Genomic DNA, 21,104 nt, shown 5'->3' on the forward strand with positions numbered 1-21,104 from the left:
GAGCCAGAGGCAGCGCGCACGCCCCACTGCAGAGCGACGCCATGGCCAGGATCTAGGCGCTGGGCTCGGCAAGTGGCCATGCGCTTGTGGCCCTAGCAGACGCACCATGTTGGCCTTCCTGACCCAGCTGCTGATCACCCTGGTGCTGCTGGGCTTCTTCCTGGTCAGCTGCCAGAATGTCCTGCACATTGTCAAGGGCTCCGTACGCTTCCTGCTCAAGCACGTCCACCAGGAGCTGGACAAGGAGCTGGGTGAGAGCGAGGGGCTGACGGACGATGAGGAGTCCATCTCCACCAGGGTGGTCCGTCGGCGCGTCATTGTGAAGGTAACACAAGCGGGGAGTGGGAGCCCTGAGGCATCAGGCACTGCCTTGCCTGTGGGGCTGTCGCTGGCCCCAGGGGAGCCATGCAGAGCCAGCCTGGCTCGTCACCTCCTGTTCCAGCTCAGGGCTCTGAGCCTGGCTCGTTCCTGCATGCCCGGAGTGTAGCACTCGTGTGCCCTGGTGCTGGCCCTGCCCCTGCGCTTCCAGCAATGGCTGCTTCCCAGTGAGGGGTCTGGCAGGGCTAGGAGCTGGCGTGGTGTGGTGCAGGGGTGTTGTGCAGGGGGTTGGCACATGGAGTTGGCAGTCAACGGGGAAGTCGGATTTGGTGTCACTTATGCAGGGGCTGGGGCTTTTGCCCCACTTGGTGCCCTGAAGTGAACACAAGGGACTGCCTGTGGGGCTTTGGCTCCCTGCCCTCCCCCTCACTGCCTCGCTCTGTTCTCTCCCTGGTGCTGCAGGGCAATCAGGTTCAGGATATTCCGGGGGAGCAGGTGACCGAGGAGCAATTCACTGACGAGCAAGGCAACATCGTCACCAAGAAGGTGTGTACGGGCCAGACACAGAGCCCCCCAGTCTCCGCGCAGCGTCTGCCCTGCTCTCCTTGCCCCCAGGGCTGGATATTCTGGGGCCTTCCCTGGAAACATCCCTCACCCAGTTCTGTCTCGGGGGAGCAGCATGCCCCAGCTTGGGGTGCCGATGGCAGGGCAGGGCCGAGCGGGAGTAGGACTGGAGGGGTGGTGTGGCTGAGTCCCTGGGGGTGTGTGGGGCCTAGCCTGGCCGGTGGCAGGCAGCTCTAATGCCCACTCTCTGCAGATCATCCGGAAGGTGGTGCGGCGGATCAGCGCAGGCGATGAGGAGAAGGAGGTGATTCTTGAGGGCTCTCTGCAGGAGCCCCAGGAGCTGGAAGCTGAGGCAGATCACTTTATGAAATATGCCATCCTGCATCAGGACAGTCTGGGCAGCAAGGTACAGAGCCTGCTCCTCTCCTGGCCCTTCGCCAGCTCTGGGCAGCACAGCCATGCGCCCGGCCAGGCAGGGCTCCTAGAGGGCTCTGGCTGGATCCTCCCTGGCCTCCTCTCCTTCCCTGTGCTCTTCTTCTGCTGTACCTCTGGGGCTGTGAGGGGCCATGCTTCCCCCCTCGCTGCAGCCTTCTCCTTGCCTGCCGGCTCTCCCGTCCTCCTCCTTGTCCTCTCTGTGTCTGTCTGTCTGTGTGACGCCTCCTGCTTCCTCTCTCTGCTGCTCTCCCCAGGAGGAGGCGCAAGGGCACATCCCAGAATCGGAGCTGATCGGGGGCAGGATGGGGGCTTACATAGTGAAACGAGCCAGCCTGAAAAGGGGAAAGCAGTGACCCCTCCCAGGGCCTCTTCCGAGGTAATGCCACCTTTGTTCTGACTACAGATCCAGCTCTCTGTGCTGTGTGCCCTGTGAGGAGCCCACCCAGCCACTTGCGCTCCCCCTGCCCAGAGGGGAGACTCGGTTGCTCCATTAGGGCATGCTGGAGAACAAGCCCAGCGCTGGCTGCCTCTTCGCCACTGCTGCCAAGCCTGCGAGCCCCATGCTGCTCCTGGGGAAGGGGGCTGGCTTCTCTGCACACTGCATGCCGGGGAGCCTGCCATTGTAGCACCTATCTGTCTGGCTCACATGGCATTCTAGGGGAGGAGGGTGTCAGGCTGTCACCACGGTTATGACAGCCAGGAGGATTGTTACTGTGGGTTACAGTGTACTGTGGGGGCTGCGATGGTGTCATCACAATACCGACAGCCAAGGGCACTGTTACTCCAGGTTACAGTGTACCATGGTGGCCACGATGGTGTTACCACAGTGACAGCATTCCAGGGGATTGTAACCAGTAGCTACAGCATGCAGTGCTGTGAAGATTGCCCTTGGCACAGTCCTTCCCTGCCAGCTCTTGGGCTGAGCTTTGCCCTGGACCCCATTCCCTAGTGCAGCTGCCCCATTCCCCATTTCTCTGCGTGCTCACCTTGCCCCTTGCAGAGGCCCCAGTGCCGCTGCTATAAATAGCCCCTGAATGCTGCCCCAGTGACAGGTTGCTGACATTCCAGCCTGTCAGGCAGTCCCTGCGCTGTCAGCTGTGCCCCAGAGCTTGTCCTGGAGCCTGGGTCTGGGGTTGGGTTTCCTGGAATGAGGTGCCAAGTGCCCTGGAGCATGGGGCTGACCCACGGCGGCGCCTCCTCACGTCAAACGCCCTCTCAGCGACTGGGTGCTGCAGGGAGCTGCACATTGCACCTGGGGGAGGCCAGCCCCTGCTCATGGCACCCATAACTCACAGCCGCCTCCACCTGCCACATAAGCCGCGTTCACCCGCAGCACCCCTTGGGCATTGCTGCCTGGCAGTGCTGCTAACATGCCATGCAGGGCCTTCTTGGTGGGGTCATGAGGGGCTCTGGGCACCAGAGGGCAGCAGAGAACCTACAGCTTGCAGGCAGCTGCAGGTAGGGATGGGGGAGCCGTGGTGGGAGGAGGGAGAGGGCAGGCAGTGTGCCCGTGGCCTGGGGGGGCCATGTGCCCAGGGTGGAGTGTAGGGAGCTGACAGCAGTGAGGGAATAGGAAGGTCCGTGTGCCCATGGCAGGTATGTGTGCAGTAGCGATGGGGGGGGGGGAGGGCTGCATGCCCATGGCAGGGTGTCCAGGGCATTGTGCCCGGGGGGTAAAGGGGCAGATGGGGCAGCAGGCAGTGCGTGCCTATGACAGAGATGGTTGTTTTTGCTGGTGGGGTGGACGTACCAGGCTCCAGTCCCACCATGATCTCCTGGCAGCTCAGGGCCTGTCTGCAGTGACGTATGCGCGGGTCTCAGAGGCTGAGCCAGATTGGCAGCTGGATGCCAGGGCCATGGGGCGACCACAGGACAGGTGCCTCCTACTCTCGACACTGTGACGCTGGGTGTTGGGTCGTTTCCTGGCCCTCGGACATGGCTGGATGCATGCATGGACACGGCGTGCCTTGCTGTCCCTCACGTGCTTGCACCCAGGAGCCCTGCAGTGCTGCGGTTCCTGCTGAGAGGCCGGGGGCTGATCTGCAGCAGGAACCCTTTCCTGGCTGCCTCTATCCTGCTAGAGCGCAGCCGGGGGGGTGGGTGCCTGCCCCGCAAGGACAGGCGCTCCCTCGGGTCTCTGTCGTTTGTGCATGCATGAGCATGAGACGCATGGCATGGCCTGTACTGCAGGAAGACAGGTATCCAGCCTAGCTCATTTCTCTGCAGTGTTCTGGGGAGGGGGTCCTGGGGCTGGCTGTCCCCAGGGGTGGGGCCTCCCTGCTCCCTCACCCGTGCTCTGCGAGCTGCAAGTCTGGCCCAGCCAGCTGTGCGGCCTGCATTGCAGCGCAGGACACCTGGGTTCTTTCCCTGGAACAGCACGGGCTGAGAGGCAAGGGCTGGTGGCTGCAGTGGTGGCTTTGCGGTGGGGTGTATGTTCCTGCACAGAGCGCTCGTGGGCGGGCGTGGCAGGGAAATAACCTGAGAGAGCCCATCTGGCCCCTGCACAAGGCTGCAAGTAACAGTTAAACCTCTGGTGACGGGGTGGGGGACACTCACCCCCCTGTGCATTCGTCATCACACCCTGCCCAGGGACCACCTCCCCTCCCAGACCACCACAGGGCAGTAACCCCCAGTCCATGCGTTCTGCCTCACGCCTCTGCATCCCCCACACGGCCGCCCCGGCTGAGCACATCTCCAGTGCAGACAGCCATTGCCGGGGCCTGTTCCCTCTGAGCAGGCAGCTGACTCCCGCTGTTCACAGCTGCGGCTCCAGCACCCTCCTCACTCCAGACCCTTGGCAATGAACAGACAGGGGCTGGTTTCAGCCAGCATCTCGCCCTTTGCTGGGTGCTGCAGCGTTGGGTGCCAGAGGGTCTCACATCCAGCACCAGGGCTTCTGCTTTCCCAGCTGCCTCCTACCTTTGTCCCTGCCCCCAGCATCAGCCAGTGCCTGGGAGCTGCTGTCCTCTGGTCCAGTAGCCATGCCTGTAAGTGGAGCGTCGGGTCATGCCCCCAGCTCTGGCCTGCTGCCCTGCGGGGGAGCCAGCAGGCCGCTGTTTGTAACCCAAGCTCCATCTTCTCTGTCCTTCAGGATCTCACCTCCACCCCGAACCACTGACTGCAGCCACGTGCGGCCAGCCCCGCAAGGAGAGGCGAAAGCGGACAGGCGACGGGAGCAGGGCTGGCTGTACGCGTTGCTCTAGGCTAATGGCATGATTTCTGTAAGAGACTTACTTCCCGTCCTATTCGCATGATTGACCGACTGCCAACGCATGACTACGGACGGGGACCCCAGGAGCCAGCAGCACCCGGGGCAGCGTTTCTCTGGCAGGGACGTGACTCTGCTGCGCACACCCTGACTCCGGACAGGAGGCTGCGGCTATGAAGGGCTGCCCAGGGTGGGGGCGTCGGCTCCCACCTATCCCTTATGCTGTCTCCTGGCTGGATTTTGCTGCTTCATCCCCTTCCAAGGAGTGTGTCGGGAGGGGAGGATGTCAGAGCCTAAGGGGGCGGTGGGAGGAGGGCAGAACTGCAGCTCTCGAGGGAGCAGCCCCAGCAAGGGCAGGGACTGGATTGTGGCTGCCTTGCCCCTGTTTCTCCAGGAGTTTCCCCCAGTGTGAGCGTGTGGCTCCCAGCAGCACTGAGCTCCTCGCTTGTGTTGAAAGTGTAAACTGTACAGTACTCAGCCTTGTGTATATGAACAAATAAATACTATGCAACGCCCGAGGGCACTCAGCGGTGTGCAGAGCACTGCCCGCTCCGTGCCCACATACCTCGCCGGCTGTAGGACAGGGATGGCTCATCAGCCCCCGCCAGGGAGGAGCTCCGGCCAGTGCAGCTGGGAAGCTGGTGGTGTCAGAGGGCGACAGAGCCGAACCTCCCAGTGTCAGCCTGGCGCTTTTACTCCCCTTGGCCTTGTTCATTTCCTGACACCCACACGGGGCCAGGCAGGGGGCTGGGACACCTGTGCCAGCCCCTGCCCCCTTTGGTTACAGATAGGGCAGAGCTGAGAGCCTCCCACCGGGCCCTACTGCCCTAGCACGGGACGGGCAGGTGGTGAGGACTGGCACAGCCCAGCACCTGCCTCAGCCCATGCTTGGCTCTACCCAGCACAATGGCTGCTCAGGAGAGATGCAAGGAAACAGCAGTGGGGTTTGCACCCCTGTCCTCTGCACCATTTGTGAGGCCCTCCAGGGTCCCTCGGCCTCTCTGAAAGGCCAAAATCAGCACAGCCCCAATGTCCCCTGACCCTTCCAGGACCAACCCCCAGTGCCCAGGGCAAAGGAGGCGCGTCAGAGCAGCTCTCCCAGGCTCTTGCACTGCGTCGGCACCACAAACCCTACTGCTGCAGCCCGGCCGGAACAGAGAGGGTCACGCTGCGCCCTGGCGTCCCAGCCCCGGGAGCTTTAACTGGGGACAGCAGAGCTCTGCCCCAGGCTGGCCCCTTGGCTCAGCTGTTCCTGCCAACAGCTCTGTCCTGGCAGGAGGCCGGGTGGGGGGGAGCTACCTGGGCCATGTGACATGTGACCCCAGGCGGGCTGGTTGCAGGAAGGGGGTGCTGGCTGCCACGTCCCTCACCTCCCTTAAGGGTGCAGGAAGGAGCCAGGCAGAAACAACTGGACTTGTGCTTTCCCCAGGACGTTGCCATGGCCCCATCTCAAAGGGGCTGACATGTTTCCCGGTGGCAACGCCCAGGCCAAGCCCGCCACTGAAGCCAGGCTGCAGCCGCCATGCCCAGCAGGCCTTGGCTGGGGGGCAGGTCTCGTTGCAAAGCCCTCTGCTCCCCGGCAGGCTGAGGAGGTGGAGTAGATGCAGAGGCGCGACTAGGCCAGCCTTCTCCTCGGAGAGCAAAGCGGCACCACTGCAAACCACGTAGGGTACAGACCGTCCATCCACAACCCTCCGCTCTGTAACATAATGTCCCTAGAATGGCTGACTTTGATAGCATCTCCGCAGAGTCTAGTGCGGCCCCCTGCTTTGGCCTCTATACTCCGTAGGGAATGCTCCACTGCACTGTGCCGGCCCCGCGGGAGCCGTTGCTTCGCGCTCTGATTGCTAGTAGGAGCTGGTAGGGGCAGGGGCACGCTCGACATGACGCCTAGAGAATGCTGCAGGCTGCGCACTAGACGCTTTTTAGAAGTTTTAAAATAATTTTATTTCCTTTTTTTACTGTTATGACGATGAGCCTTTTGGCTCTCCCTGCCCCCATCTTAGCCGCTGATGTATAGACCATTCTCCCTGTACACAGCTACCAGACTACAACTTAATAAAGAAACCAACAAGAGCTGGGCCTTGTCTCTGCTTTTCTGCGGGGGGCCAGGGGTGTCCTGGCCAGACAGCAGCTCCCTCCCTGGGGTCCCCATTGCCCAGGCTAATGGAGGGAGGGGTAACAAGGCTGCAGATCTGGTGGTCAAGTCCGTGTCCTGCCATGAACGCACACCACTGCCTTCCCTGCTCACCAGGGTGGGAGGGAGGGAGAGCTGCAAACAGAAAGGTGCCCAGGGCAGTAAAAGATTCAGGTCTGCTGCCCCAGCACAGGGCTGTCCCCTTGAAGGTGGGACCCAGCAGTGGCAACCTCTGGGGATGTGCCGAGGCCTGGAGGCTCAATATCCTGGTGGGACACAGGCGGACAGCACCAGCCCTGTGCAGGGAATGACATCACCACCCCTGCTTCTCCCGTGTCACTTGCTGCCTTGCCAGAGCTGAGCGCTGCCCCTTGTGGGAGGGCCACCCGGAGGCACACCCAGGTGCACTGGCTGCTTTCACTGTGGCTGCCTGTGACCTTTGCCCCCCAGCCCCCAGCCCCGTCACAGAACAGTGGGGAATAGCCCATGGCTTTGGCCATGTGGGCACCTGGGCACAGAGCCCCGTTCGCACACACAGCAGGTGTCTGGCTGGATTGAACAGCACCGACTCAAGGGAGGGAGATGGGAACCAGCTTCCCAGTTGGTGCTGTTTGTTAATCGTTTTCCTGCCTGCTGCCTGGGCAGGGGAAGGGCATATTTGCATGTGTGCACGCATGACTGTGCATGCAGGGACAGATGTATGGGGCGGGGGGGGGGGGGATGCAGGGACAGGTGTGGTGGGACATGCATGCAGGGGGGCACATGTGGCTGGGGGGGGCACGTGCAGAGACAGGTGTGTGGCTGGTGGGGCATGTGCAGGGACAGGTGTGGCGGGGAGTGCATGCAGGGACTGTAGGGGGGGGCACATGTAGGAACAGGTGTGTGGCGGGGGGCACATGCAGGGACAGTGTGTGGCGGGGTGTCACGGAGTCCCTGGGCGATGCTCTGGAACTGCTCCCCATGAAGACAGTCAGGACTCTGGGGCAGTCGCCTTCCTGTGAGCAGCCTGTCTGCAGGACACACAGCTCACACAGCTTCCACCTTCCTGGGTCTGACCTCGGAGCATTCAGCATCCTCTGCCCCTCCATGTGCTTCCCACAGCAAGTCTGCTCAGGCGGGGTCTTGGGGAAGCCAGAGGGTCCTGCACCCCAACTTCGCAGTCAGACGTGACTCTCAGCCAGCCAGGAAAACAGAGGTTTATTAGACGACACGAACATGGTCTAAAACAGAGCTTGTAGGTGCAGAGAACCGGACCCCTCAGCTGGGTCCATTTTGGGGGTCAGTGAGCCAGACAACCACGTCTGTCCTTCACTCCATGTCTCCAGACAGCCCCAAACTGAAACTCCCTCCAGCCCCTCCTCCTCTGGGCTTTGTCCCTTTCCCAGGCCAGGAGGTCACCGGATTCCTTTGTTCTCCAACCCTTTAGCTCTCACCTTGCAGGGGGGAAGGGCCCAGCCCATCAGGTGCCAGGAAACAGGGTGTCGGCCATTCTCTGTGTCCAGACCCCTGCACACACCTGCCCTCTAGGGCTCTGCAATGATCATACACCTTTACCCCACCACCTAGATACTTAAGAACTGCTTAGGGGAAACTGAGGCACCCCCACACTATTCAGAGGAAACATTAAGAACAGTCCTGCTTCGTCACATCTCTCCCCCCTTCGAGATCGAACTGAGCGGGGTCACTTTAGCCAGTGACCTGGGGAAGTTCGAAGCCACCAACATTCCCACTGATGCCCCAGTATCTCTCCCATTCCTTGGTAGGAGTTACACCTGGCCCTTCCAGTTTCACGCCCTCCCTTAGGTCGGGGGTGGTCAATAGCACTCGCAGGCTGCATGTGGGAAGGTTTATGCGGCCCATGCCCTTTGGCCACCCCAGAACCCCAGGGGGTCAAACTGGGATTGGGTCTTCTCCCCAACAAGCTGGCCAAACACAGCCACTTGGTTATAGGACTGTTTAACTTTCTTAACAGCTTTCACTTCATCTGAGATCTTCTCAAAGCTCTCCACACTGGGTCTTTCAACAGGACAGTCAGTGGATCCATTCACAACAGAAAATTTCTGGCTGTTAGGAACTGAAACTTTCTTGATTAAATCACTTTCACACCCTTCAGTTGCAGTAAACTGCTTGCAAAGACTCCATAAGGATTCCTTTCCCTAGGGCTTTTCTATGCAACAATTCACCCCTCACAGAAATTCTGCCCTTACCCTCTTTACCTAGGGCTTGCTCTAGAGGAACACTTTCCTGAGTAACAACAGACTCGTTCTGGGTCTCCCTTACATCCAGAATTACCTCTGGCCCATCCAGCGGATTCCTACACAATCCCCTTTCAGGCAAACTGACAGACTTCCTAGATAAAAGGTCAGAAGCATTCTCCTTTCCTTTGTCACACACAAGTTCAGGAATCTTTTCCTTCTTGCTACAGGTTTCCACACCCTCAGTACGTAACAGAATCACATCATCTTCATGCTCTCCTTGTGCCCTGGCTAGGATCTCACCCTGATTAGACAGAGTTGCGACACCCTTTCCCAACAACACACTAGCAACAGGCAAAGTACACGCACCAGAATTGTCTGGTCGCTGGGATTTTACATAGACACTAACTGGATGCGACCTAGTTACAGGGCCATTCTCCCGATCAAACACAAACTTAGGGCCCTTCCTTTCCTGGGCTTTAGCTGAATCCAGAATAAACTCTGAGACAACTGCACTACCCTCAACTATCACAGGCTGAAAGGCCCCTTCTGTCTGCTCCACAGACAAAGAAGAGCCGGACACACTTTCCCCTTGACCAGACACACAGCTTGGGATCTCTTTCCCCTTGTCCCAGCACACAAGGCTGGTCACAGATGACTGCTTGGAGATCAGGGTAGCTCTCTCCACAGGCAAGTCAATACCCCTGGCAGACACAGGCACCTTTCCTTCACTGTCACAATTCTCCACCCAGCTAACAGGTAAGGTCCAGGGACACTCGTCTTCCACTCTCCTCGCCTTCCCACCCTGCTGACTAGACACAGCCATCAACTCACAAGGCTGCCTAGGCTCATCCAGACTTTCCTTATCAAGCACCTTGCCACTCCCAACAGATCCCCTGCCCTGCCTGTGTCTCCCCCACTCAGCTGGGGTCTCAGCTCCCACTGTGCGGACCGCTGCCCTTGCTGTCCCAGTGGGGGTAGGCAGCGAGCTCGCTACTTTCTCAATGCATCAGAGCCAGCGTGAGCCCCCTCTCCACCGATTGGTTCCCTGGATTCAAATTCAAACCCTTGGCAGTTACAGGAGCAGGGCTTGGATCCTGTCCCAAAGAGACACAGTCACCCCACAACAGGGTCTCGCAGCTGGTATCCTGGAGCACCCCAACAGCCAGCCAGCCGGACCCCTCCTGGGTCTGCACAGGGATCTGGGCCATAGGCAGGGTGAGGGGCTTCGTCCCTGGGACCCTCACCCAGCTCACACAGCCCCCCAGCGTCTGAGGCTGCACCACCCAGGGCCTGACAACAGTTCTCTCTGTCCCAGGATCTCGCCACCCCACGAATGTCTCCCCATTGACCATCACCTTCCGCTCCCACTGGGGGTCCAAGGGGCCTGGCCCCAGGAAACTCCACACAGATATATAGGTTGGGGTCAGGAGTGGGAGCCTGTCCACCTCCCCACCCATCTGGCAGATGGAGTCTGTGTCCTTGGGACCCAGCAAGGGAGCTAGACACCGGGGCTTTTCCGCAGGGTCCCCCTGGTTCAAATCGCCAGCCTGCTCAAAGGCAGTGAGGTGACATCCACACACCCCCCTCCATAACCAGGGGCAGCAATTTAGTCTCGAGGCTCCCTGCGGAACTGGCCCCCCGGGGTCTATCCCCACTCACCCCGGGGAGGTCCCCTAGGCCTCTCCGCTCCCCCACCGCCAGTTCATGCTGCTGCTGCTTCTGCAGCTCTTTCTCGGGCTCTCGCTGTCTCCCACAGTCCTCTTGCTCTCTCAGACTCAGCTCCAATCCCATCCATCTCCGATCCCCCGATGGGGAACCCGATTGTGAAGACCCTCGTCTGGTCATGGACAGGAGTCTTGGGGGTGCCTGGCTCCCACTCCAGCTGCTCCCAGATCCTGCTATAGCCCCATTTGGGGTCAGGAATCTGTTCCTTAGAGCGGTCATCCCCCTCCAGCTGCACGATTAACTGTGCTTTGGTGAACTTTCCAATGCTCAACCCTCTCTTTCTGCACAGGGTTACAATGTCCCTCTTGAGGAGACGGTGACAGGCCATCACTCCGCTCCTCCCAAGTTGTTGTGGACTCACAGACCTGTGTGCTCTGAGCTCCCCACGGTTTCCAGGGAGAACTCCTAGTGTGCCAGCCCTTCTCGAGGTCACCACCTCTTTGCCAGGGTCGAGTGCAGACTCCTCTGCCCCTTGGACTACTCGCTGCAATCCCCAGGGGACCCTGTTACTGCAAAAGTCCTTCTCTCTCCCAGGGCCAAGCTGTAGGCTCCTCCGCCCCTGAGACTGCTCACCGCAGTCCCCAGGGGGACCCCATTATTGCACAGTCCTTTTGGCTGGTCACACACTCCCAGGGGTTAACCACCCCCTGAAACCACTCCTCTCTGAGCCTTCAACACGCCTGGTCCTCGTCAATCCCCCTTTGTTTTACTGCTCCCCCATCACTTACTGCAGGAAGCGCCGCCCACGGGGTGCAGTACATCCCACCTCTGCCACCAGTTGTCACGGAGTCCCTGGGCGATGCTCTGGAACTGCTCCCCATGAAGACAGTTAGGACTCTGGGGCAGTCGCCTTCCTGTGAGCAGCCTGTCTTCAGGACACACAGCTTCCATCTTCCTGGGTCTGACCTCGGAGCATTCAGCATCCTCTGCTCCTCCATGCGCTTCCCACCGCGAGTCCGCTCAGGCGGGGCTCCTGGGGAAGCCAGAGGGTCCTGCCCCCCAACTTCGCAGTCAGACGTGACTCTCAGCCAGCCAGGAAAACAGAAGGTTTATTAGACGACACGAACATGGTCTAAAACAGAGCTTGTAGGTGCAGAGAACCGGACCCCTCAGCTGGGTCCCTTTTGGGGGTCAGTGAGCCAGACAACCACATCTGCCCTTCACTCCATGTCTCCAGCCAGCCCTAAACTGAAACTCCCTCCAGCCCCTCCTCCTCTGGGCTTTGTCCCTTTCCCGGGCCAGGAGGTCACCGGATTCCTTTGTTCTCCAACCCTTTAGTTCTCACCTTGCAGGGGGGAAGGGCCCAGCCCATCAGGTGCCAGGAAACAGGGTGTTGGCCATTCTCTGTGTCCAGACCCCTGCATACATCTGCCCTCTAGGGCTCTGCAATGATCATACACCTTTACCCCACCACCTAGATACTTAAGAACTGCTTAGGGGAAACTGAGGCACCCCCACACTATTCAGAGGAAACATTAAGAACAGTCCCACTTCGTCACACGGGGGCTGGCAGGCTGGAGTGGGAGGACACTGCTTGTACAAGTAGGGACAATTAATACTACAAAATGGAGCCCGCCAGGCTGGGGCAATCACCCCCGCCCCATTCATTGAGCTGACACATCACACGAACCAGGAGCCCTGCTTAGCAGCCCAAGGGATCAGACCTGTTGGCTGCTCGCACCTCCCCACAGCTGCTGTCCATCAGTGTGGGCGGCTGTGTGGGCCCTGGGGTCAGAGGGAGCGGTGCGGCCTCTGCCCTGGAACCCCTGCAGGGCCCGGGCGCCATGTGGGCTAAGGCCAGGCAAGCCCACCAACCACAAGCCAGCAGCCACGGGGCACTGCACCGCAGACATGAGTGCTCCCGCCCCATACACACAATACCCCTCATACGCATCTACACAACACACAATAGCACCCCCCGCACACACGCTCTATCACATGCAGCCCCACCACCGTCTCCACGCCAGCCATGGCCAAATAGTGGCGCGCACAGGTATGGACCCCCACGGCTGGGGCTGGGGCGCTGCACACACAGGCAGCCCGCGCTCTCAGGCATGTATGTCGGTGCACATAGCCAGACCTGCACGCTCACCCAGGCCCCGCTGCGCACACGTGGCCTTGCACCCTCTGGCCCAGGCAGTCCCCAACCCCGTGGCCGCTGCACGCACCTGCATGGCCCTGCCCCGCCCAGCCCAGCCTGGGCTCCTGGCGCAGCGTCCCTGGCTGGGGTATGGGGCAGCCCCAGGCCTGGGCTCTGAGCCCCGCAGCAAGCAGCTGATAATTTTTTACAGCTAATCTTTCAAATTGCAATTTGTCTGGGCTGAGCCAATCCAGGGCCTGCCCTGTCACCCAGCCAATGGGAGCTTAGCCCCAGCAGCTCAGCCAATCGGGGTCCAGTATTCTAATGGCCCACATCTTTATCAGAGAAATGTTGCTTCTCTTGAAGTTAAACTTCTGTGGCAGGGGCCTGGGCGCAGCGTCTCTGGGGGCACCTGGGGTCAGCCAGGCCAGCCGGCCCTGGCATTGCATGGGCTGGGCCTGAGCCCTGGCCAGCCCTGGCAAGGTGCTCCTGGACCAGTCTGCCCCCTGGGAGCCCACCGGGGCACAAGGCTGCTGTGACGCCCGCTGCCCGGGTGGTGCCAGCAGCTGACGCCCAGGCGGGGCTGTCGGGAAGCGGCAGGACTGTGGCCAGCGGGCACGGCCCTGCACTGAGGCCAGGCTGCCTGGGATGGCTTTGCTAGCAGGCGGCATGCAGCCGGGGCGCTAGGGGCCGGCTTGGTGCATTCACCGGCCTCCGCCGGGGCGAAGCGGCGCCATGGACGCCAACCTGCAGGGGACGTTCCTGCTCAACAGCCCCTCGCTGGCCCCCTTCCCGGAGGCGAAGGCCCCCATGTGCCAGTACTCGGTGCAGAACTCCTTCTACAAACTCAGCCCGCCAGGACTCAGCGCCCAGCTGGCAGCTGGCACGCCGCACGGCATCACCGACATCCTGAGCCGCCCAAACAGCAGCCTGCTCTCTGCCTACCCCCACACGGGCGGCTTTAACAGCCTGGGTTCCCAGCCCGTCTACTACGGACCCCAGGTGGGGCCCTTCTCCAAGGGAGGGAGCGACTATCCATCCCGTGGCAGGGACTGCTGGGCAGACACCAGCCAGGACTGGCGAGGAGGCCGACCATGCGGCAGCAGTAAGTACCTGGCTTGGCACCGCAGCTGGGGGACGGGGGAGGCAGGGGGCTCGGCAGCACGAGGCCAGACACAGAGGTTTGGCTCAGCAGGCCCCACTAGCCCATGCTCCCCATGCCCCTACCAACTGCCCCAGCCCACCTGCGCCCCATAGCCCGTGCTCCGCTCCCTGTCTGGGCAGCAAACCCGCTGCTGCTCCCAGCCTGGGGCAGGTGCCAGGCACTTGGGGCAGGGCCACCCTCCGCGGGACCATTCTGCTGGGGAGGTCAGAGACAGCTCACAAGGGCCCTGCCCTGCCCCCTCCGCTCTGCCTGGCCATGACCCACTTGGAGGCAGAGCTGGGAGGGTCCCAGGGCTGTGCTCAGAGGCTGGTGAGTGTCTGTGCTGAGCACCAGGGAGGATGCCTGGGAAGGATGGCAGGTGACGGCACAACTGCTTTCCTGGGCCACTGCTGCTGGGACCCAAGTCACTTTACGCACCCGCTGGTGGGAGGAGGGGAGAGGTTAGAACCGTTCTAGGGCAGGGCAGAAATCAGCGTCCTTCCCCCCGCAGGGACAGAGCTGAGCCCCCTGCAGGGAGAGGGGCTGAGCCCCAGAATCCCGAGCTGGGGGCAGAATCCCCCTGCCCCAGCTGGGCGCCTTGCTGCATGGGTGGGAACTCTGCTCTCTTCGCCAGCAGCACAAGCTCCAGGACGTGCTACATTCAGCCCACGGGGCAGGGAGAGGAGCCAGCTCAGGGACCACCTGCCTCAAGGGAGAGGGTGGGACAGCAGGACTGGGGCAGAGCCTGCAGGGACCTGTCAGCCTGCCCTGCCCACCCCTCCAAGGGATGTGTTGGATGAGTGCTGGGAGGAGTGGGTTGATTGATCCCCAACCCTGTGGGCGTCCTTAGGGGCTCAGCACCCAAAACACACCTGACATGTGGGTGCCCCGGAAAGCCTGGCCCTGTAGCCACAAGCCCCTGTTTCAGAAACCCATGGCGGCCAACATGGGGGGAGCCCAGGCCCTGAGGGACAGGCTGCCCTGGGGCACTTCCCCACTGCTCATGCTAGCACAAGCCCTTGGGCCACGAGTGGCTGCTTTAAGCCGGCCACAGCAGCTGGCCTTGACTGGGGAGCAGCCGGGATGGGCACCATGCCCCTGGCTGGCTGGGCAAGGCAGCGTGCATGCCCCACTTGCTGCTGGGCACCGGGGTGCCATGTGGCACAAGGGCCACTGGGCCTCTCAAGGGCATTTGATGTCACTCGTGGGGGTGGGGCTGATGGAGGCATGGGGGGCCTGCTCCCTGATGGAGGCATGGGGGGCCTGCTCCCTGATGGAGGCATGGGGGGCCCATCCCTTGTGGCTGTGATGACAGCATCCGAAACAAGCCCAGCAGGTGCCAGACCCCACTCAGGGGACAGAACAGCGTGCCCAATACAGGGCGTTACAGTCACCCTGAGGGCTGGGGGGGGCACAGGGAAAAGCCCACTGGGAGGGGGGAGTTACTGTCACCTGTGGGGCAGGGGGGGCACAGGGAGCAGCCCACTGTGGGGGGAGAGTTACTGTCACCCGGGGAGGTTGTGGGGAATGTCCAGCTTTATGGGTGGGGAGTTATTGCTCTGGTCAGGGCATGGGGAGCATCCCACTCAAAAGCAGTGTTACCATCACCCTCGGGGAGGCACGTCTTGCTCTGGGGGGGTGTCCTGCTCTGGGGGAGGGAGGTGTTACTGTCACTCCGGGGGGGTTGGTCCTGCTCTGGGGGGGTTACTGTCACTCTGCAGGAGAGGGCCTGCTCTGGGGGGGGGTTACTGTTGCTCTGGGGGGGTTACCAGCTCCCCGGGGAAGGTTGCAGGGCACATTCCCGTCTGGGGGTTACTGTTACCCAGGGAGGGGCATGAGGCATGTCCTGCTCATGGGGGGGGGAACTGTCACCCCAGGGAAAGGGGGGACAGTGGGGCACAACCCACTCGGCGGGGGGCTGCATGCACAGCTCCCACTGGGCTCCGCTAGGGCTCTGCGCGTCCTGCCCAGCTGCGCCCTCTGGGGCAGTAGGTGCCTGGCTGGTCAGCTCAAGCTGCGCCAGACCCCCTGCACTGACCGGTCTCCTCCCTCCGCCAGCCCCGGCTCACCTGGCCGACAGCATCCACAAGAAGAAGCACACGCGCCCCACCTTCACTGGCCACCAGATCTTTGCGCTGGAGAAAACCTTTGAGCAGACCAAGTACCTGGCAGGGCCCGAGCGGGCACGTCTGGCCTATTCCCTCGGTATGACCGAGTCGCAGGTGAAGGTGAGTGAGGGGCCAGGGCCAATGCTGGGACTCAGGGGCCGGGCCACTCAGGGCCGTTTTGTTAAAGGGGCCAGTGGAGACTGACCCGAGCTCCCTCAGGGCCGGGCTGGATCCTTAGGCAAACTGGTCTGTGGGGGGTGCCGGTTCACTGGGCACTGAGGGGCTTGGCCAGGGCAGTGGGGGTTGGTCACCCCTCAGCAGCAGTGGGGATGAACAGGGAGCTGGGAGAGGGGCCATCAGCTCAGTGCAGCCCTAACGCACTCCCCATCCCCGGCCAGGTGTGGTTCCAGAACCGACGGACCAAATGGCGGAAGAAGAGTGCGCTGGAGCCCTCGTCCTCCTCGCAGCGGGCGGTGGGCGAGCGGGCTGCCTCTGAGACCGAGGACGACGAATACAACAAGCCCCTGGACCCTGACTCGGATGACGAGAAGATCCGCCTGCTGCTGAGGAAGCACCGGGCTGCGTTCTCAGTGCTCAGCCTGGGCACCCACAGTGGCTGAGCCACCGGCCCCCTGCAGTGCCTGGCACTGGCCCCATGCCCGAGATGCCTGTGCACCAGCCTGCTCGGAGCCAGAGACACGCAGAGCAGCGCCCGAGCTGGCAGGGGCTGCTCTGAGCGGGAGGGGTCGAGCCGTGAGGTACAGGGTCCTGGAGCAGGGTTGCTGGAGCCTGCCTCCTCCCCGGCTGAGTCGTGAGGGGACAGGAGCAGCCCTGACCCAACAGGAGCTGCTGGTGCAGCCTTGGGCCATAGAGCCAGGCTGCAAATGGGAAAGGGGGGCTCTGCCTCTGTTCCTGCCCCATTCTGGGAGGGTGCTGCCCCCACCCTGGGCAGGAGGAAGCCGGGCTCCACTATGTCCCGGGCTGTTGGTGTTACAGACCCTGCCGTGCCATGAGCAGTGATGAAATAAAGGTCCCAGCCCCCTCTGCATCTGGGCAGTTATTTGACTGTGGCGTGTCTGTGGGTGCAGCTGGCTGGGGCGGTAGCAGAGTGTCGATGGCTGAGCTGCCTGGTGGGGGGGTTAAGCTATAACCCATTGAACCCCACACTGAGCAAAGTGTCCCTGCGGGACCTGCACTGAGTGTTGACTGGCCTGGGCCTCGGCTCAGCACGCAACCAGGGAGAGGCGCTGGGGACACTCACTGGGGCTGAAAGACAGTAGCTGAGCTGGGGAGCCGCTGAAAGGATGCTGGCACTGCTGTGGTGATGCTGGCAGGCAGCCTTGACAGCGCTGCTGTGGGAAAGGTCGCAGTCCTGGAGCCACCAGCACTAGATTCCTGTGGGTACATTATTTATTAATTAATTTGAAGTTTGACCTGGGGCGTTGTCCCATCTTTCCTCATTAGCCCAGCCCTGCTCTCTGCCCCATGGACTCAGCAGGGCCTGCGTGCTGTCACCCTGCTCCTGCCTGAGTCCGTGCTGGTCACTTGCCCGGGCAAACCTGATCCGCGCAGCTCCCTGGGCCGGGCGAAGCTGACCCGCGCGGCTCCATGCAGGGCGGGTACCCCAGCAGGCGGCATTTGGAGCCCTCTGGCCAAGCATTAGTGTCCGAGGCCGGGCCAGCACGGACGTTCATGCACAGGCAGTAACGCTGTGAGGGCTGCTGCCCTGAGCCATGGAGAACCGTCCAGCTGTAAGGGGCGATGGCCATGGGGTGCTGGGGAGGGGTCCAGACAGGCCAGGAGCAGCGTGACCAGTCACAGGTGGGAGGTTAGCCCAACAGCCGCAGAGACACTGTTGTAGACCCGCCTCATACAGCAGAGTGCTGAATGCAGCAGGAGCACCCAACTACCCCAGTGCCAGCCTCTCCCAGCTGGGGTGCTGTGGGGAGCAGGGTCAGTGCCCTGGAGGGGGAGGGGAGCTTGGGGTTTCTTTGCAGCTTGTAGCTCTCAGGTGCTCAGCATACCCTGAACTACTGCATGAGGCACCAGTTCAAAAGTCGCTCGTTAGGCCTCTTGTTGGAACGTATTAGCAGCAAATAAATACCATTTATCTTGGGGCAGTGAGTGAAAGCCCATTCACCTGTCGCAGCCACACGATTGATGGTGCGTCAATAGCAAAGGAGTGTTTACTGCCACTCCAACCTGCACACGCCCTCCGCCCACCCTATGCGTGGGTCACAAGCGAGTGTGCCCGGAGCAGCATGTGTGTGCCCTCGCCCATGCTAGGCCCCCAGGCTAGCTTCCCCAGCCCCTCCTGGGCACAGCACTGCCTGTAGGGTGCATATGGGCTGCCCCAAGGGGCTGGGCTGGCCTGCGCTCGGAGCCGGAGCCAGGCTTGCTCTGAGACGCGCCGGGGCGGGCGGACTGCATACCATGTGTTCAGTTAAAGTACGGGCGCAGCCCCTGCAATAGGGGATGAGTGTGCACTTGTGCACGCATGCCACGTTCCCATGTAAACATGGTTCTCCTGCTCCTACTGCACCAACCGCGGGCTGGCCAGACTCTGACCCTGCCTGGGTGTGGTAGCCCTGGGGTAGCGGGTATTTCGGGGTGGGGAGGGAGAGGGAGGCAAGCCAATCCCCCTGCAGCTCTTTTCCCGTGGGTCTGGGCTTTCCCCTCAGTGCCAGGCATTGCAAACTGGTGCAAAGCTACTCAGATTTGGCCTCCGTCATTCACAATAGCATTGCTGGCAAGCTGGCCACAGCCCCACAGGCCAGGAGCTGCTGCTGCAGGCTGAGGTGGGACAGGCTCCCGTTCCACCGCCGGGGAGGAATTAAGGTGGCCGTGCCAGGGCAGAAGGTGCTGCAGCCGGTGGCCACTGGCCCCTCCCAGGAGGGCGAGGCAATGGTGGAGAAGGACGCTGGCCTGATTTTAGGTGCCACCCTGCAAAAAATTTGTCCCGCGGGTGGATTGCAAAAAAGACAAAGTGCAGTTGGTGGGTCACCCTGGTACAAGGTTTGGGCCTCACTGGATTGGCCATGCCAAGGAATGGGGACAGGGTGCCCTAGCCAGGCCACATGCGACGGGCCTGGGCACCCCCAATTGTGAGCCACGTGTGCGAACTCACGCACGCGCACGTCACTGTGTGCTAGCAAATAACCCAGCCCCTGATAAGCTCTCCTACTTACCAAAGGTGAGAGCCAATTACATGGTGGCCAGCTGTGAGCAAACAAGCTGCAGCATCCTGGGGAGGAAATCAATAGGAGATAAGGTGGTGTGGGCCTATCATAGAGTGATTAGTGGGGGGGGGCACCTTTAACCAGGTAGCCCAGCCCAGCTGCCATGACCCATTGGGGTCTAGACCCCCAACAGACCTCCAGCAGTCCCTGCCTGGCATCAAAGCCCAGCACTGCACCGTCCGCCAGTCCCCACTGTTGTGAAACCATCACCAATGCAATGCAGCCCCGGGCTCACAGCACAGCCTGTCTGCTGGCACCACGGTACGGCCCCCCAGTCCAGCCCCTCCCAATGCCACAGCATGCCTCCCCCCCACACACAGCCCAGCCCCCCCCCCAATGCCATGGCACGGCCCTCCAGCCCCTCCCAACGCCACGGCATGCCTCCCACCCCCCGCACAGCCTGCCCACCCCCAATGCCACAGCATGGCCCCCAGTCCAGCCCCTCCCAATGCCATGGCATGCCTCCCCCATGCACACAGCCCGTCCACCCCCAGTGCCACAGCATGGCCCCCGCCAGCCCCTCCTAATGCCATGGCATGCCTCCCCCAACGTAATTGCCCCACCCTCCCCACCCCCAATGCCACGGCTTGGCCTCCAGCACCACCGCCCAGTCCCCACCCCCACGGCATGGCTGCCCCCCACCCAACCGCACAGCCCCCAGCGCCACTGCCCATCCCCCATCCCCAATGCCACAGCCTGGCCCCCAGCCCGGCTCCCCCAACGCCAAGGCATGCCCTCCCCACGCCACTGCCCATCCCCCAACCCCAATGCCACAGCCTGGCCCCCAGCTCCACCATGCAATCCAGCCCCTGACCACTCAACCTGTCTCTACAGTAACCCCCAATACAGCCCCAGGCCCTACAGTGAGCCCCACACCAGCACAGCCTGGCTCCCGGCAGCACAAGAGCCCTTCCCGCTGAATGATGACCTATAGCAAATCTCTGCCCTGGCGCTGTGGGGGAGCAGGGCAGGATCCCGTGGGGCGGCCCCAGGGTACGCCATTGCGGGAGGGGGCTCCTTTGGTGACAGGCTGAGGCCTGCAGCGTGGAGACTAGCAGGGCCCCTGAGCCTGGCCGCCCGCGGGCCGAGCCCCGGGGCACTGCCGCTGGCTACCCAGCCCTGCTGCCAGGAAGGACTCTGGCCCCGCCAGGCTCCGGGCACAGGGGCGCGCCGGCTAGCCCTGTGCGGAGCCTAACAGGCCGCACGGCCCCATCTGCAGCCTGCAGGTGCCTGGCCGGCTGAGTCGTGACCCTCCGCTGGGCCACAGCAACGTAATGTCCTGAGCCACAGGCCGCCTGCCCCCTCCCCGGAGCCGGTGCCCCCTGCCCGGCTGCCCGCTGGCCCTGGCAGCCCTCCCGCTCGCCCTCGGGCCCTGTCGCCTGCATTCACCTCGCTCCGCTGCTGCCAGCCTCTCCCCGGCTCCCTCAGCCTCTCCAGGGAGGGGCTGAGCTCAAAGCCAGGCGCCTGGCAGTGTGGGACCCTCCCTGTCCTGCAGGCCTCTTGGCAGCCCTGCCATTGCAAAGCGCAGGCCCCTCGGCTGACCCCAGTCCCCACCCCCTCAGTGGGGCCCCCTGGGTGTCTGGGCCCAGCAGCCCCTGCCCTCTCCCACAGAGCGAAGAGGTGCCAGGGGCGGCAACACTGCCCAGGTTGTGCCACCCCCTGGCTCCTCCTGGGGGGCAGGTGGGGAGGAAGGAATGCCAGCGAAAGAAGCAGCCCTGAAGAGAGCCAGGGGCCAGGCTGGAGGCCTCACACCAGGGTGCCAAGAGCATCAAGGCCTGGTCCTGTCCAGCGACTCAGGTAAGCTGGTGGTTGGAGAAGCCAGGCCCCAGGAATATGGGGCTCCCCCTGCAAACTCCTCTGGTCAGTGGGTTCTTGGGGGTCTCAGCAGCCCTGAGCCCCAGAGGTAGCCGCTTGGCTGGGAGCCTGGGCTCTGCTCTGCGAGGAAGCT

General features: G+C 62.2%; 2 protein-coding genes across 10 annotated transcripts in view; both read left to right on the plus strand.

The window, feature by feature from the left end:
* The window catches only part of ANK1 (ankyrin 1), a 115,877-nt gene extending 109,276 nt beyond the window's left edge, over positions 1-6,601 (plus strand). For 6 of the 9 annotated variants that reach the window (XM_073325369.1, XM_073325371.1, XM_073325375.1 and 3 more), the window contains 4 exons: positions 781-864; positions 1,136-1,288; positions 1,572-1,693; positions 4,409-6,601. In XM_073325369.1, coding sequence (XP_073181470.1) covers positions 781-864; positions 1,136-1,288; positions 1,572-1,670 — 336 coding nt within the window. In that variant the 3' untranslated portion in view covers positions 1,671-1,693; positions 4,409-6,601. Of the gene's footprint in view, positions 1-780; positions 865-1,135; positions 1,289-1,571; positions 1,694-4,408 lie in introns of those variants that run through there. The other 3 variants (XM_073325377.1, XM_073325378.1, XM_073325373.1) reach the window with 2 other exon arrangements.
* A 6,452-nt stretch (positions 6,602-13,053) lies between these two features.
* Positions 13,054-16,977, plus strand: NKX6-3 (NK6 homeobox 3). Its single transcript, XM_073324849.1, has 3 exons — positions 13,054-13,770; positions 15,868-16,037; positions 16,316-16,977. Exons 1-3 carry the CDS (start codon positions 13,401-13,403, stop codon positions 16,535-16,537), a joined length of 762 nt encoding a protein of 253 aa, XP_073180950.1. The 5' UTR covers positions 13,054-13,400; the 3' UTR covers positions 16,538-16,977.
* Positions 16,978-21,104: the final 4,127 nt, after the last annotated feature.

The sequence above is a fragment of the Lepidochelys kempii genome, chromosome 26, assembly GCF_965140265.1.
Source record: "Lepidochelys kempii isolate rLepKem1 chromosome 26, rLepKem1.hap2, whole genome shotgun sequence".
Taxonomy (NCBI): domain Eukaryota; kingdom Metazoa; phylum Chordata; order Testudines; family Cheloniidae; genus Lepidochelys; species Lepidochelys kempii.